Source organism: Emericellopsis atlantica (assembly GCF_019669845.1).
Source record: "Emericellopsis atlantica unplaced genomic scaffold F5Z01scaffold_12, whole genome shotgun sequence".
NCBI lineage: Eukaryota > Fungi > Ascomycota > Sordariomycetes > Hypocreales > Bionectriaceae > Emericellopsis > Emericellopsis atlantica.
The window spans coordinates 406350-421860 of record NW_025764714.1 but is presented as its reverse complement, the minus strand read 5'-3'; the positions used below and the strand labels follow the sequence as shown (position 1 = coordinate 421860).

Below are 15511 nucleotides of genomic sequence, written 5' to 3'. Positions count from 1 at the left end.
ACGTATCTCATGGATGTAATAACATGAGGCATGCCGACAGGAACCTGTTTGCTAAGGATCCCGATAGAAAATTCGGGGTGTAATTGCAGCAGATGTGACTGGATGGTATGTCACGCTACACTAGCGCCCCCCTTTGGGTGCCGACTGGGCCTATAGCACCTCAGCGCAACGGATACAGTGGCTTCCTTTTACAGTACGTACAGTACAGCATCCAATGTCCAGTCCAGTCCCCGCGCGTTTTCAACTATCTCCATGTCGCGTGTGTGTGTGAGTGGGATCGGGGACATGGAGCCAGGGGTCACGGTCGCGCTTTCCTGTTGGAAGTTTGGAACGGAGGCCGTTGGGAGTAAAGGAAGGCAGGCGGCTTGGCTTGGCTGGGCTAGGCGCAGCCCACATTGCCCAATCTCTTTCCCACCCCCTGCCCTCCGTCTGCTAATTTATTAAGCTGGGGCTCCAAAGTGCCTGGATTTGCAAACAATTCATTGACAGTCCTTTCGTACCAACCGCTAGGTCCAGCCTCATACGGCTTAATAGTGGAGTGGGTTAAAGCGCTGTCACTGCCATTTCCATCACGCCAGTCTCCTCCAGTCGTCTTGCAGACCGTTTCTCACTCGCTCCAATCCTGACCATCCTCGCATTCCCTCACCAACCTCGACCACTCACTCTCTTTGGATACAATTGTACAACTGCGCTTGGATCTGTCGCGCCCTTGTTTCGACCAGCCCCGACGTCGAGTAATAAGGTACCTAGCCATCAAACCCAGGACGCCAACAGCCGCCGATCGATACGGTCACCGTCTCCACGCCGGCTCCGCGAAATTAATCCTTGGTCTGAGACAGGCAACAGAAAAATCAGAACCTCTGCGGTTCTCTTGAGACAGCAATCAAGTCAGCGCCCCAGCTTGTCTCTCGCTGTCCCCAATCTCGACCTTTTGGCTTGAACCCCTTTCGCGAGCTGCTGTCCCGCAGCGACCAATTTGCCGAGCTCTTCTCGCCCTCAGTGCAGCAACACCGGTCTATTCTCGAATCCTCACGCAACCACATTCGAACGCCTTGCCCCTGAGCAAAACCACAACGCGACCTCTTCGCCCTGCTTCTTCCCGACAGTCGACCGCAACGACTCGTGCTCCAGTGCTGAGGCCACTACAGGAGCGAATTGCTGGCAACATTGCTCGCGACTGATAAAGCTTTCGCCCTGGACAACCCAGACTGATCAATTCTTTACAACGCTGCGGCAGCCCGGAATCGAGCATTCACAGCCCATGGAAGCAGAATAACGCCGACACCACGTCCCGATCACGACATTCGCACATCTCTCCACCCAAACTTCGATATGAACCGTCTCAGGGGTCGGAAGAAGGCCAAGGACGAGGCCCCGCCTCGTCCCTCGGTCGAGTCAGAATCCTCTGGCCCTTTCAAAATGTTCGGTCGCTCCAAGAAACCAGTCGAAGAAAATACGCCACAGGTCGACCTAGCCAGTGCCCTCCCACCAACCGACGACTTTCGTACCAGTCTGCTCATGACGGGCCTTTCAGCTCGGTTCTCCATGCTGCGTGAACAAGACGACCCGTCTAGTAAGCTCGGAAAAGCGAGCGATGATAGCGTGCTGCAGCCCAAGCGACAATCGAGGATGGACTTTGGCCTGAGCACCGGTCTTGACGACATTGCCGAAGACAGCTCGTTCCGCAGCCCCCCTTTTGCTCGAATGGACTCCTACCAGTCAGACGACGCGGCTTCCTTGTCTGGCAGCATCATGAACCGCGCGAAGCCCACGGAGGGAAACAACTTGTTCGGCGGGCGACAAAAGATATATAAAATCTCGGCAACGGGGGGCAACGGGCGAACACTCTACGATGACGACGTGGCACAGTCGTCGTTTCAGCGTTGGAGACAGACAGAGAAGGAGCGCAACTCGTTAGAGAACGAGCGCGCAGGGGACACACAGGAATCCGGCTCCCTACGACCAGATTCGCCTCAGGACTTCAGCCGACGCAGGGAGACCAGCTCAACAATGTCCTCGATTCCCTCAGCCGCCCGCGACTCGACAGCTGCCACATCGATCGCCTCTCAGCCCGCATCGTCTGCCAAAGACTGGCAGGCCTCGTCAGCAACACCCACAGGCCTTCCCGAACGCAGCGTGACTCGGACTAGGCGACTTTATGAGCAGAGTCTGGCAGAGGGGATGCAAGATCAGCAGTCCTCGGCACTGTCGCGCATTGACACACTGTCAAAGGGCCGCTTCAGCCCGCGAACTCCCGACCTTGCTAGCAATGCTTCATCGCCTTCAGGCTTCACGGCTTTTGATCGCAACAGCGACCGACGACCCATGATTTCGAAGGCCAGTGCCCCCAATCTCCGGTCTTTCAGCCCACCAAACTCGGTCTCCGCGCACCCTTCGCCTGCCGAGAGCACATCACGTTTCCCGACCATTGACGCCAAAACAACAGCTGCTTCGCCACCCCTGAGTCCCCCTATCAGTGAGACGGAGGAGCACCCAACTCTGTCCATTGGCGCTAATGACCGGGGGAAGGCTACTGCTCTAGGCTTCCTCAACCGACCCGCAGGCCAATATGACGAGAACCGCTACGCCCAGCGCCAGCGCCAGCTCCAGCAGGGTCGCGAGACGCCCACCTCTCGGCATAGGACCGAATCTACCGGCTCGCAGCCCACCAGTCGTTCTCGCTCGTCGTCGTCAGTGAACCGCTCCCACGTCGAACAAAGCGACTCGGCTGCCAAGCCCAGGCTCACGATCCGCGAGGAGGTTTCCTCGCCGACCTTCCTCAATGTTGGTGACGACGATGATGATGTGCCAGCACCCACCCGGCCCGCTCCTGGATTCCAGCAGAATACGCCTCAGGTGAAGGTGGAACGCCCAGCGGACCAGGATCACCCTGCTTTCCGCCAGTCCCCAGTTCCAACCCCTCTGACGATATCAAGGAGGACCTCTGTCGAAGCCCTCAACAAGCCCGATGATTCACCCGAGGACTCTCCGACATTGGGCCCTGGTCCAGCGGGCCTGAGCGGCATGGTCCGACAACACCTGCGAAACGTCAGCACTGCGTCGTCAGTCTACGACAACCGCCCGCAAGATGATGATGATGCCGCGGTTGCGCAAGCCCAGGACAGCCGGAACACTCACAGCGCCATTGATCTGGCGGTTGACTCAAACCCCTGGGGCTCGGATAGCAACCAGTGGGAGCAGGCAGAAGAGCCTAGCCAGGCTCCGAAGCAGGACACTCCCGCGTCGCACCCAGTCGCAGACGAGGAGCTCACGCGAGGTCGGAACTCTGAGGCGGTCGGCAAAGGCCGAGAGACCGACGAGTTTGCGCGCAACCTTGCTGACGGCGCCAAGAGGGTTCGCGAACGATTGACCACCTACGTCGAATCCGATCACAGCCGATCCACGTCTCCTGTGGCATCGCCCGTGGACAACTCGGATCTTCCTCCCCCTCGGACTGGCGCATTCAGTGCCTTACGCTCCAAGTCGAGGGGATCGGTCCGTGAGCCGAATGGAGAGCGTGAGCGAAGTCGCTCCGCGGCTCGCAAGGTGCTGGGCTTGGGATCATCCAGCTCGCACGCGCCAATGCCCACCAGGCCGTCGGTTGACGACGGTCCACGTCGAGAGGAATCGTATGGGTCATCCGGAGAAAAGTCGCCAACTGACAAGGACGAGGGCGCCCACGCAGGCCTGAAGGCTTTCCGACAGGCCCGCCGCGAATTGCAGAGGATGAAGGAGCTCGAAACGAAGCAGCGACGCCAGGCCGCACCGACACATGCGCCCCCGCCTCCTCCCCCGGCGATGCGATCGTCTCTGCCTTCTCAGGACCGGGGGCCCCCTCCCGTCACCTACAACCGTGCCCCCAGTGGTGACGGCGACTCGCGGCCTGGTTCAGTTGGTGCATCCGAGCGTGATCGAAGTGGCTCCGAGGCCAGCAACACTGGTGGTGCCTCTGCTTATCGCCCTCGTCTGCGAACTACCTCGTCAGCTTACGACGAGTCCCGCGCACCTAGTGACATGAGGAGCCCTCAGGGCACGTCACCTTACTCAAGATCACACTTGCCAATGGCATCGTCCACGCCAAACCTGGCACTGGGGAGCACTGGCGCACCTCCGCCCCTACCTCCCATCAATCCTCGTCGGAAGGGCATGGGAAGCCCGCTCCCCCACGATGAGAGTGGCACGAAGACCCCCATGAGCCCCGGCGGTCAGGGACGGTCATCATCTCGGACCAGGATGGTGTCCGACGACGACATGGGACCGGGACAGTTCAGGCAGCGCCTGCGCAAGGTTCCCAGCGAAGCGAATGGCGTGGCGGCCCCTTCGTACCGAAACCGCACAAGCCCTTCCTACGAGAATGGGCCGCGGATGCCATCGCAGCCACGCACGGCTAGCAGCAACGCCCCAGGCGGCATGTTTTGATCAAAGTCTTCTTTTCTTCTCTGTCATTTATTCTTCATACTGCATATTTCTTTCATCGTCATCATCAGGGCACACGAGCAATGACCAAGATACCTCTGCACCTTTTCGGATGCTTCTTGTTGATCCGGCCGTGATCACGTTTCTCTACAATTTTTGGAAAAGAGAAAAATAAGCGATAGGTCATTCCATTTTCCATGTTGGCGGTCGCGGAGCGGCTCGTGCAGGCGCGCACGACAGAAGAGAGAGAGAGTCAGGCTGGGCCTCGACTCGTGAGCATTGTAGCCCATCAAGGCGAGCTCGTGGTAGCCCGTCAGCATTGTGGAAGGTGTCTGTGGAGTTTCAGGGCGACGGTTCGATATACATATAAGACCACCATATACAAAGTGAAATTAAGCAGCTAAGTTAAGATCAACAAACATTCCAATGCAGCTGGTCTTGAGTGAGTCCGAGCCGTGAGGCGGGTTGGGATGTAATTATGCCTGCAGGGTCTCTCCGCATTTGATGATTGGAATCTCTTTCCCCGCGTTCTCGTGACAACCGACGTGTGGCCTCAACAACTCGACAATAACAAAATCTACGCTCAGTTCGGACCACCAACATGGCCTTTATAAGAACATATAAAACTACCGACTTTGAGGCGACAGCTCACATTGTAAGTATCTGCCACTCTCATATTACGCGCGAGGTATGAGTCGCTGATTCGAAGCCCTTTCTGAAAAGTGTCGAGCCACACTCGCGCCCTCACTACGACCATCTCAAGATGCCTGCAGGATGGCTCCCTATATCTGGACACACCAGTACACACATCTATCACCAACCACCTGTTTCGTGCTCGACGACGGCACCGGCCGCGCGGTAGGCTACTGCATCGGTTGCCCCGACATTACGACCTTTATCGAGGCATATCCGCGCTACGTCAAGGACATCCTCGAGACGAGAGATGAGGTCGGGCCCGCGCCACCCCCCGGGGACCTGCAACCCTTCACGACGGGCGACGGGCAGGTCAACGAGGCGTGCCTGCGACAGCTGGCGTACGATCCACAGTGCCTCCTGAAGCGGGAGAACGCGGACCTGATCGACGAGCAGGGCTACTGGGGCACAATGCACATTGACCTGCTGGACGAGTGGCAGGGCAAGGGGTGGGGACGGAAGCTGATCGAGGCGTTTGTGGCGAGCGTGAGGGCGCAGAAGAAGGCGGAGAGCAAGGGTGTCTTTATTGGCATTGCGCCCGAGAATGACAAGGTCGTGGCGTTTTATGAGAAGATGGGGTTCCAGAGGGTGGACGGGGTAGGGTTGAGGATGGTGCGAGATATCTAGGGGGGAGGACGTCGTCGACATCTATCAGTGGGTGAGTAGTAGACAAGATGCTTTGTGGTACATGGCCAATGTCAATTACTGCGGATTGAAATGATGCAATGTACATGGAAGAAACTCAATTGGCTGACAAGAAGTCGCTTTCGCTGAAAAGAACGCTGGGTATCAACACGCAAATGGACTTGGCCCTTGGCTGCGCCGTTGTGCATGCTTGAACGGCCGAACTCCAATAACGTCCCGCCTGTCTCCCACACGACGTCTCTCTCTCTCTCTCCATGCCTTTCGTCATAGTTCCAAGCGCAGACCCATCCAAGGGCACCCGTTGTAAAGGTGATTTGTTCGAGCACAGGCGGTGTGTTGCCATGGTACTTCAGTCATCATGAGTGACTGGGGGAGTTGGTATGTTTTGTCTTGGTCTTGGTCGATGAGTGCGACAGGCCATCCACACCTGCCTCCATACCGGAGTGTAGCTTGTTCCCGTCGTGAGACGACGCCACAGGCGTTCGTGGACGTGATGCTGGCCGGTTGGGGGGCGCGGTAGAGGCGTTCATCTAGCTCGAGGGGCAGTCGTTGCACTGGCTGTGGCCACAGCCGGAGCAGGTGGTGCTGATGACAATCATGCCACCGCACTTGCAGCAGTACTCGGCGCGGGCGTGCATTTTGTGATGTTCTTTGTATGGGTTGTGGTGTGTGTGGGTGTAAGTGGCGTGTATAAGTCGTCGACGACAGATGGAGCCAAGGTCAGGTGAGAGACAAGCTGAGATGTAGTCTTGTTGAGAGTCGAAGAGACAAATCGCCCAATCTGTCGCCCACGGGGAAGAGTGCACTTCTTATACGCCTGGCCATCGCCCAGCTCCAGCTCATCCGGGGCCAGCCTCCCAGGACGCCTTGCCCGCCCGTCTAATCCCTCATTTGCCATCCATCCCTCCAGAGTGGGATCTTCGCTGCGCCCGCCGCCCAAGAGCAGAGTCATCTGCGGGGGAGGCGCGATGGGAAAATGGAAACACCACTTAGAGTTAGACGTGAAGCCTACGGATGAGGAACGGGTCGAGGCTGGACTCCATAGATAACGCGGGTAGGCTAGGGAAAAGGACGAATAGGTTTGCAAGTGGTAATATGCTGGGGTCATCGCGTGTGGGCGCAGGACCCTTAGACTCGCACGGCATGACGCATTTCCGTCTGTCAGGCTGCTCTGGAGGTGGGGGAGCAAGGCCAGACGGGCGGTTCACAGCAGCGACAGCATTCGCACCGGGCGACAGTCATTGGTCGGCTGGTTCACGATGCTGCGCAGGACCGCCGGTAGCGTCTGGGGAAGGGGGACGAGAGCCCGGAGGCCTGGGGTAATAAGCAGCGTTGGCAGTTACTCAATCTGCGGCCTGTTTCGGGTGGATTGAGAAGTCGGCCCCCTTAGATTGTGTTAAAATTAGGCTAGATTGGATTGGATTGACTAGATTGACTAGATTGAGTTATTGTCTGACTTAGCAGAGGCTTCTTACTGAATTATAGTTATCAGGCTCTGAGGCACTCGACTCATTTAAAAATCTCGTCATTGATGAGGCCTTGGTCGCGCCTTGGCCCTTGAGGGCATCTCGGCAGCCGCAGGGGGCAGCCTCGAGGCTCGGCGGCCAATAGGTAGCCGCCCGGGGCCTGGTGGGTGGGGCTAGGTCAAGGTAGGTGGGTCAAGGCCCGGGCAGCCCAAGGTGGGTCACGTGGAGACCCACCTTCCGATCCAATAGCTACCCTATACTCGCAATAAAACACCAAAAATACTACGAATTATCACTAAATACACGCTATAAAGGGTATTGAAAAAATATTTAATAGCTACCTACTTGGATTGACTTTAACTCAATCTACTTCCGCGTGGATTGAGGGGATTGAATAAGGCAAAAATAGCCGGATTGGATTGAGTGGAAGACTGATTGAGTAGGTCTAGATTGAGTAACTGCCAACGCTGGTAATAAGTTGCTTAGTCTTGCACGGATTGGCTCGGATAGCGCGTCGGAAGAGGGGGAATTGGTACATAGGCAATGCTCGGTTCGCTGGATTATCAAAGGCCCGCGGGTGGGAGACCAGACCAGCCCAGACCAGCCCAGCCAAACCGCCATCCAGCCATTGATCCTCCAGCGGGAAATGGTACACCTGAATCGAGGCTCGATACCTCCTCACTCTCAATCCTCACGGAACATGGGTCAAGACGGATAGTGAGTGAGTTGCAGTCGACTCACCAGATTGGGATGGATCGTTGGCGATACGTACGACGTGCGTGTGTTAGCAGGCAAACGAGACGGGTGCTTGCTTACTGCAATATGTTCGTGCAGAGATGAGCATGCGATTTTCCACAATGAGATGTGATTGCAATGCATTTCCAGCATCGAATGAGACTCAACCCAGCTCAACGCCATCACGGGCAAACCTCGCCTCCCCCTGGCTACCTTACCACACCAAGGTACGGATGGTGCTACTGTGGCCAAGACAGCGCCAACCCAACCTTCTCGACTGATGTCACTGCAAGGCTGCGGGGCGCCTGTGGGAAACTCACAAAGACAGATCGGCGCAAGTCAGTCGAGCGCGACGTCGGCCGGCCACAGAGCCCTGTGCTTGATTCATTCCCTACATGTGCCGTGGCAGAGGGCTTGAAGGATATGTGTGCTGATGCAATGTCTCCGCTCGGGTCGTCACCACGCTACGAGAGTTGATGGACGGGCCGCTGATCGTCCGTCGCTCCCCTCGCCGCCGTGTCGACGGCTCGATGCATCTCATTACGAACCGAGCAAAGGCCTTTTGGGCTGTCCTCCGATGCTGCACGCCCGGCAGGCATCAATCGATGAAGCGCGAGGCTGGCCGACTGCCTGGTGTGAAGTAAGGGACGGCAAGGTTGAAGGCGGTGAGGCTGCTGCTGGGCTGGGTCGCATGCATTGGCAATGCACGCATGTAACGCTGTAACGCCGTCCAGGGCTCCAGGCTGTGATACACCACCCCCCGATCTTGGACAAGAGAAGCATTCGCCGGGCTGGCTTACACGCTCGCATCCAGCCTCCAAAGAGGGTGTTGGGGTGCGGGGAACGGCATGACTCCAGCGGCCTCTAGCAGGCCATACAGGGCGTCTCGTTGGAGGAGGCCTGCGAGGTGGAATGCAGCCTCTTTAAGGTTTGCTGGATTCGTTGGCTCGAGTCACGCCGTTTGGCCTTGAGGCTTGCATGCGTGCATGCAGCCATCCAGACGTCGAGGCAAACGCTCTTCTTGCTTGCTTTCTTTTTCGCCGTGCTTGCTGAGATGGCTCAAGGATCAACATAACGTCCCACGAAAACTCGAGAGGAAGTAAACACGCCAACAATGTCGTCACGGCTGGCTGAACCAGGAAGGAGAATGCACAATCACCAAAGCTGCCCAATGAGACGTCGGGGATGAGCTGGAAAAGGGATGCGCCGTCGCCACCCACGTCGATTCGGACGGAATGGTCTGAGCGTCTGACTCGGTCGACTGCCGCTGGCCGGCTGAGGCTGAAGAAGCAACGAGACTGCCATCTGTTGTGTAGGTGTGTGTGTTCGCACCCGCGCATGCGCTTCACTCCTGAAGCTGTAATAACTGCTTGTAGCTTGTGCATCGTCCGGAGTTGCTTCAGAATGCAGTACATATTGGACTGCTTCCGTTGATTCGGGGCTGCGGCTGCGGTGCGGCAGCAGAAATCACTCGCCTCCATCAGTTCCATCATAGGAGCGGAGCCAGATGTTCACTTACGGCAATGAGACGCGCTTTGAGAGGATCCATTCCATCAAGTCCCTTGATCTTGGACAAGAGAAGACGAAGCCCCCGATTCTCACCATTCAATGTGGATGAAGAAGCGGGTCGGCCAAGGTGAAGTACAAGTAAAGGTAATTAATTAAGGGGGGAAGCAGAGACGGTCGGAGTCCTTGCTGCTGGTGACACTTCCATTCCTCGCCTCTTCTCGACTCTGATTCTTAAGCAGCATTATCTCGCAAATACGGCATTGCTTTTCGCTGCATTGCCTTCTTTCCTATCGTTTTTTTTTGGATGGCTCGCTGCTTCACTGGGAGAGAAAGAGAGAGTCGACGTACGGATACGTGTGCGCTAGCGCCTGCAGTAGCTGCAGCTCCGACAGGGATCTGGTGGCTGCAGGCCCCACTGACGTCTGGGATCTCCACTCTACATGTGGCCCCCGGCCAATGGGATCATCGGGAAACGAGCAGAAAAAAAAAATGCACAAGATGCTCTCGTGCTTGCTGCCGATTCCTGCGCGGGTCGCTCGAGCTCTTGCCTGATATCCCTGGCTCCAAAAAAAATAATCCAACGGCTGAGCAGCCTCTCCGGGACCCCTACAGCAGTTTACCTTCCAGCGAGGCCCCTTGGTTGACGGCAGACCGCCCTCTTGTCATTCCAGTTGCCCCCCGACTGCGCCCGAAGCATCATCACTCAACTCCCCTTCATTGTCCAGCCTGTCCATCCCCCTTGGTCCCTTTTCTCATCCACGGCATCGTATATCATCGCAGGTGATAGACTAGTAGTACCGTGCAATCATCTTGTCGCGGCTGGGAACTACCTATCTAGTCGCACGCCACCACACATCCCGAGAACGTGGCCGCGCATCAACAGAACACACGATCCCCAACTTCCATAATCCCCGTCGTTCCTCCTTCTATCCAGACACTTCGTCCCTCGCATCCTCACAATGCCGTACAATACTCGTCGCAAATCGTTGTCGCTGCCCAGCCTTGGGATCCATGTTCCCACGAGCAATGCGGCGCGCGCCTCCATGTCATCGTCTACAAAGTCCAGCAGTCGACCCTCGACGTCCTCGACATCGCCCTCGTCGCGGCCCTCGATATCGCAGCCAGATACCCCCGACTCGCCTCCCAGCAAGCGCATCAAGCGATCCCACGACGAGGATTCCGTCGCCGTGGTGGACACAACGCCTCCCGCGTCGCCGACTCCTGCGACCAGCGTCGAGATGGCCGACCCCGAACCGGTGCGAAGAAAGGTCGACTTGGAGGGCATCAACGACGACATTGTCGAGGCCGTCATCACGCAGCTCCAAAACACCGACAACCAGCCCCATCTCATCAAAGACCTGGCACTCATGCTCGCGTTGACGCTTAGATCCGTCCAAAAGTGAGCCGCTCCCCTCAGAGTGGCGCGAGTCAGTGCGCTAACCACATTATAGTTCCGCCAACCCGTGCGCTATCATCTCATCACGATTGGCTTCGTACATGAAGCGCCCTTGCTGGACGGCGCTGGCACCGTGCCCCTTGGCCAAGGAGCTCGAGACAGTCCACCCTCGTCGCACATACTACTTCCTTACCACTCTCCCGCGTCAGCCGTTGCCCGAGTCAGGCGTCATACCGCCAGCCGTCACTCTCGCCAGTGCCGTTGCGGATCTCACGCCTTCCGTGTCGTTGACAGACGACTCCGGCTCCGACTCGTACGAGGATCGTCGCCGTCAGTTGAGTCCGTCTCCTGAACTCGACTTGCCATACTGCGACTTTGATCTCCTGGACGACATGCCCGATACGCCCATGGGCTCGCTGCCCAAGCCGGCCTCCCCCCCCCGCGATCTCAGGTCCCTGCCGCACGACCTACCTCCGCTGGAGAAGGACGAGCGCGAGTTCACACAGACGGCGGACACCTTGCTGAAGCGCAAGTTCAACGAGCCCCCCTCGACCTCGCAGGAGCTGGCCACTGCCGAGTACGGGTATCGCGACGAGCTGTGGTTCGGCGACAGCAACACCACAGCCTTCCTCACAAGTCCAGCCATGAGACCCAGTGCCGGGTCAAGCAGTCGCAAAGACGAGGAAGCCGACAATTGGCTCCGCATGCACAAGCTCTTTGAGCTAGATCAGACGGCTGGCGCCGAGAGTATCGAGATCGATGAGCTTGACGGCCTCCTGGAGGGGTGTTGAGTGTTTACTGCTTCTTGCGCATATTGTACGACATCAAAATCACGTTTGGCGCATTTGGAGTTTGTGAGATGACAGGTACTCACTACACGTACCGGTATACCTGTGGAGGCGACATGATTTTACTTGATTCGACGACTGATTTTGCTGGTTGAACGATTTGATTTGATTGAGGGAATCTCTTGTATATGTAGATTGACGGTCTCTGCGCGATGGCAACGTTCTGGCGTTCAGGAAAGGATGGATTGACTCTTTGCGTGGAAGCAACAAGACTCTGAAGATTTCTCATAAAATGGAAATGCCACTCATTACAGACTTTACTCGTACAATGATACATACATACGCTGTGCATGATGGCCACGTTGCCCGCCTAGGGAGCCGCGTCCTTCACCCTCAGCTCGACCCAGACCAGCGTCCCGAATTGCAGCCACTTGGGTCTCTCGATCTTGACAATTTCGAGGCCGGGCGTCTTTTGCGCGGCCTCCTCCACCAGCCCCTGGATATCCCTGTTCCACCAACAGCCGTACTTGGCAAAATGTTTGTCGGCATCCTTGTCCAGCAACCCATTCAGGATGCCGAACCACCCCTTGCCATGCTCGAGAAGTATAATCTTGCCCGTGTTGGGTTTCACGGCGGACGCCAGGTTCGACAGCACAGCCACCGGGTCTGACACGGAGCAGAGGCCAAACGTCTGCACCACCGTGTCGTACTTGTCCCCCCGCGCCGTGGCGGGGAGTGGCTTGTGCGCATCCGAGTTGATCAGGCGCAGGTGCCCGTCGAGAAACGACAGCTGTCCGCCCGTGCGGTCCGGCATCGTCGCGGCCCCCACGACCGGCGCCGAGTCCTTCATGGGCGGCACGGCCCTGACAAGCCGTCGCCGCGCGACGTCGAGCATGTCAGCCGAGATGTCCAGCCCCGTGAAGGACGTGACGCCCTTGGCGACAATGTTGGGCCGGCCCGCAGCGTACTGCGACAGCGCGAACCAGTCGTAGTACTCCAGGTTCCGGCCGCCGCCCATGGCGAGCTCGAGGACGTTGCCCCTGGCCTCGGCCGCGAGCCTCTTGCGCAGGGCGCGGATGCCCATCCACCACTCGGGAAAGTCGAGCTCCTTGTCAAAGTTGTCGGCATTGTCGCCCGTCAGCGCAGGGGGCCGGCCCGTCGGTATGGAGTGCTCGACGCACGGGCAGCCCGAGGCCTTGACGGAGGCGGCGACTGTGCCGACAATGTAGAAGCCCAGGGCGCCGGCGAGGAGGACAGCGCCGGACAGAGGCAGCCAGTGGGTTTTCCAGATGGACGCCACGGTCTGGGGTTCGGGGGGGTCGACATGGTCTCGTACGTTTGGCTCGCGGGGCTTGATGCTCGATCTTGATCCATATGGGTTAGTCTGGGTAGCTATAGATGGTAGCTGGGTCCGTACGGCTTGTAGGGTATCGCTCGTGATGGTTTCGAGGCCTTGGTCTTGGTCTTAGGCAACGCACCGCGTGCGCTGGAGCTGGCGAGACGCTGCCATTGCGGACGATGGGGGAGGGCCAGCCTCGTCTGGAAGAGGCCTCTTGCTGAGCATATCATGAGTGGTCGAGGTGCATTCTGTCGTGCAGCGAAATTTCCAGGGTGGTCGAGGAAGAGCTTGCTTGAGCCGTGATCGAAAGTCACCATCTGGTGGGCCCCTGCCGCGTTTTCAGCATGGGGGACTCGGACGGAAAGATGTGGGGCACTCTCCTGCCTTCCAGCATCGCGTCCCGCACGTACATCGTGATCTTCGTACCCTGCACCAAGGTGATGCATCATCAATAGGACTCCATCGTGGCTCATACTATCCAGAATCCACCACTTAGCATATACATTCTATAGAGAGCCAATATGTCGAGTCATGGAGACCTCCAGGAGATGCTGCGCATGTTCACCACGCGCAAGGTGTCCATGCTAGGCGCAATGAAGCACGTTCAAGCTCTACAAGCCAAGAACATCAAAAGGTATTGTCGTGATCCGCACCCAGGCACGCCACGTTTACTCATATCTCTAGCATTGATCAACTGGCATCAGCCCCATTGAATGACCTGGCGTCAACACTGTCTGACGCCAAACTCGCAAAGAGTATACAGATGGCTTGCAAATCGCACAGCAAGAAGCGTCCTGCTGATGCAGCCTCAACCTCCTCACCACCTTCCGCCAAGAAGGCAAAGATCGAGCCGACAAAGCGAGATCTGGATCTGGGTCGTATGTCACCCGATGAACTAGAAGCAGCTCTCGCCCTGCCCCTGACGGAAGACGAGGATGTCATACGCAGCACGACCATAGTCACCAACAGGGCGCCGCTACTGCTGGCTTTCGCCATCGAGTTGATGAGGGTGACCATGCCAGAGCAACCGCTCAGCAGCAGGCTGAGCCTGGCACAGGCGATTGTGAGCGCGAACTCGAGATCCAAGGCGGTCAGCCTGGGGCTGGAGAAGACGAAAGAAGGCGCCGACGTCTCTGAAGGGCAGCCCAAAGTCAGCGTGATGGGTCGACAGGTCCCTGTACTCAAGAGAGGGGGCTACACATGGAGCGGCGGGCCGTCCACGACAAAGGCCTCTTCCTCGACAGCAGCGCCCGAGGCCTCGCCACAAGGATGGAAAGCGAGCCAGAAGCTATCGTCACGGGGCTCAACGTTTGTTGCGCATGCCATCTCGATCGATTCGCCAACTCGCCGGTCAGACTACATGACGACTCTGATGAGTCAACATCCTTCCTTGGAAAGCGCTACGCACAACGCCTGGGCCATCCGTACAAGCTACGGAGCCTCACCCCTGGTTCAAGAGGCGTCCTTTGACGACGGAGAGACGGGGGCTGGCAAATTTCTACTGCAAGTCATGCGAGAGTCAAAGGTCACAAACGCGCTCGTCGTCATGACGAGGTGGTATGGAGGTGTCATGCTGGGGCCCGACCGGTGGCGGCTGATGAGGGAGGTGACGAATGACGCTATGAGCGCGACGCAGCGGAGAGTCGGCAACCTGGACGGCGGCGAGGCAGTCTGGGCTCTTGACGTCGAGGACACCAAGCCGGTCGACTCTACAATTGGCATGGCGATTCACAGACCCGAGGGGGCCAGGAACTACATTCTGAGATCGTTTCAGGGGGTCAGCGAAGGCGAGGAGAACAAGAAGAAGACGGTGGCAGCGGCCAACGACGAAAGGCAAGAGAACCTGGGCCGATTGCTGGGAGCTTTGCGAATGCTTTTCGAGAGCTGGAAGGATGTCGTGGGCCGGCGAGAGCTGGATGGCAAAGCCTGGAGCTGGTATGTCAATATCAGGCCCGAGGTTGAAGCTGGGCCAGGGGGTTGGGGTGCCAAGGGCAAGGTCGATCTCAGCAAGATCCTGAACCTGAGAAGAAAGGCTCCAGAGTAAGTTGCTGGGAGGTGATGAATGAGTGTTAGAGAGAGTATCGGCAGTATCAATATGAAGGACCCTTCTCTTATCTTATCGAGGACCCCTCTTTGTTTGCCTGGCCCCCGACGCGAGAATACGCGATATTACCCCACACTGCGCTCGGGCTGAGCACTACCCACGCGATGCTTGTTTGGTCAACAAACATTCTTTGCACAGCAACCCTTTGATCAAACTTTCTCCAATATCCATTGTCTGCAACCGTCAGTAGGCTGAGGCACTTCCTTTTTCCAAGCCCCGATAGATTTGATTCCGACGAGTACGACGCCACGATAACGACGACTTTGACGAGACATACTCGAATCGCTTTTGGCGGGCCAACGCGATCTAGTAACGTCACCAAGATTGTAAGGTCTGAGACACTGCCATCAGGTCAAAGCGCAGCGCCCTTTCAGTACGACGAGTCCCACAGGGACAGCAGCACCATCTCCCAGTTTCTTT

The 15511-nt window shown here is 57.4% G+C and overlaps 7 protein-coding genes across 7 annotated transcripts; 4 read left to right on the top strand and 3 right to left on the bottom strand.

The window, feature by feature from the left end:
- The first annotated feature begins 888 nt into the window (after positions 1–888).
- F5Z01DRAFT_90315 (uncharacterized protein) lies at positions 889–4778 on the top strand. Its single transcript, XM_046267202.1, has one exon. The coding sequence runs from the start codon at positions 1333–1335 to the stop codon at positions 4417–4419; it is 3087 nt and encodes a 1028-aa protein (XP_046118633.1). The 5' UTR covers positions 889–1332; the 3' UTR covers positions 4420–4778.
- Positions 4779–4893: 115 nt separating this feature from the next.
- Positions 4894–5924, top strand: F5Z01DRAFT_90282 (uncharacterized protein). Its single transcript, XM_046267201.1, has 2 exons — positions 4894–5071; positions 5140–5924. Exons 1-2 carry the CDS (start codon positions 5018–5020, stop codon positions 5734–5736), a joined length of 651 nt encoding a protein of 216 aa, XP_046118632.1. The 5' UTR covers positions 4894–5017; the 3' UTR covers positions 5737–5924.
- Positions 5925–7533: 1609 nt separating this feature from the next.
- On the bottom strand, positions 7534–7967 carry F5Z01DRAFT_90047 (uncharacterized protein). The gene has a single exon (XM_046267199.1). It carries the CDS (start codon positions 7839–7841, stop codon positions 7587–7589), a length of 255 nt encoding a protein of 84 aa, XP_046118631.1. The 5' UTR covers positions 7842–7967; the 3' UTR covers positions 7534–7586.
- A 688-nt stretch (positions 7968–8655) lies between these two features.
- On the bottom strand, positions 8656–9664 carry F5Z01DRAFT_90249 (uncharacterized protein). Its single transcript, XM_046267200.1, has 2 exons — positions 9475–9664; positions 8656–9425 (listed from the first exon to the last, which is right to left on the bottom strand). Exons 1-2 carry the CDS (start codon positions 9558–9560, stop codon positions 8879–8881), a joined length of 633 nt encoding a protein of 210 aa, XP_046118630.1. The 5' UTR covers positions 9561–9664; the 3' UTR covers positions 8656–8878.
- Positions 9665–10021: 357 nt separating this feature from the next.
- On the top strand, positions 10022–11965 carry F5Z01DRAFT_654625 (uncharacterized protein). The gene is made up of 2 exons (XM_046263436.1): positions 10022–10863; positions 10916–11965. Exons 1-2 carry the CDS (start codon positions 10424–10426, stop codon positions 11649–11651), a joined length of 1176 nt encoding a protein of 391 aa, XP_046118629.1. The 5' UTR covers positions 10022–10423; the 3' UTR covers positions 11652–11965.
- F5Z01DRAFT_654623 (S-adenosyl-L-methionine-dependent methyltransferase) lies at positions 11966–13418 on the bottom strand. Its single transcript, XM_046263435.1, has 2 exons — positions 13066–13418; positions 11966–13012 (listed from the first exon to the last, which is right to left on the bottom strand). Exons 1-2 carry the CDS (start codon positions 13302–13304, stop codon positions 12019–12021), a joined length of 1233 nt encoding a protein of 410 aa, XP_046118628.1. The 5' UTR covers positions 13305–13418; the 3' UTR covers positions 11966–12018.
- Positions 13419–13508: 90 nt separating this feature from the next.
- On the top strand, positions 13509–15031 carry F5Z01DRAFT_681267 (putative impact; the record flags this gene model as incomplete). Its single annotated transcript, XM_046265669.1, has 2 exons — positions 13509–13621; positions 13672–15031. 2 exons carry the CDS (start codon positions 13509–13511, stop codon positions 15029–15031), a joined length of 1473 nt encoding a protein of 490 aa, XP_046118627.1.
- Positions 15032–15511: the final 480 nt, after the last annotated feature.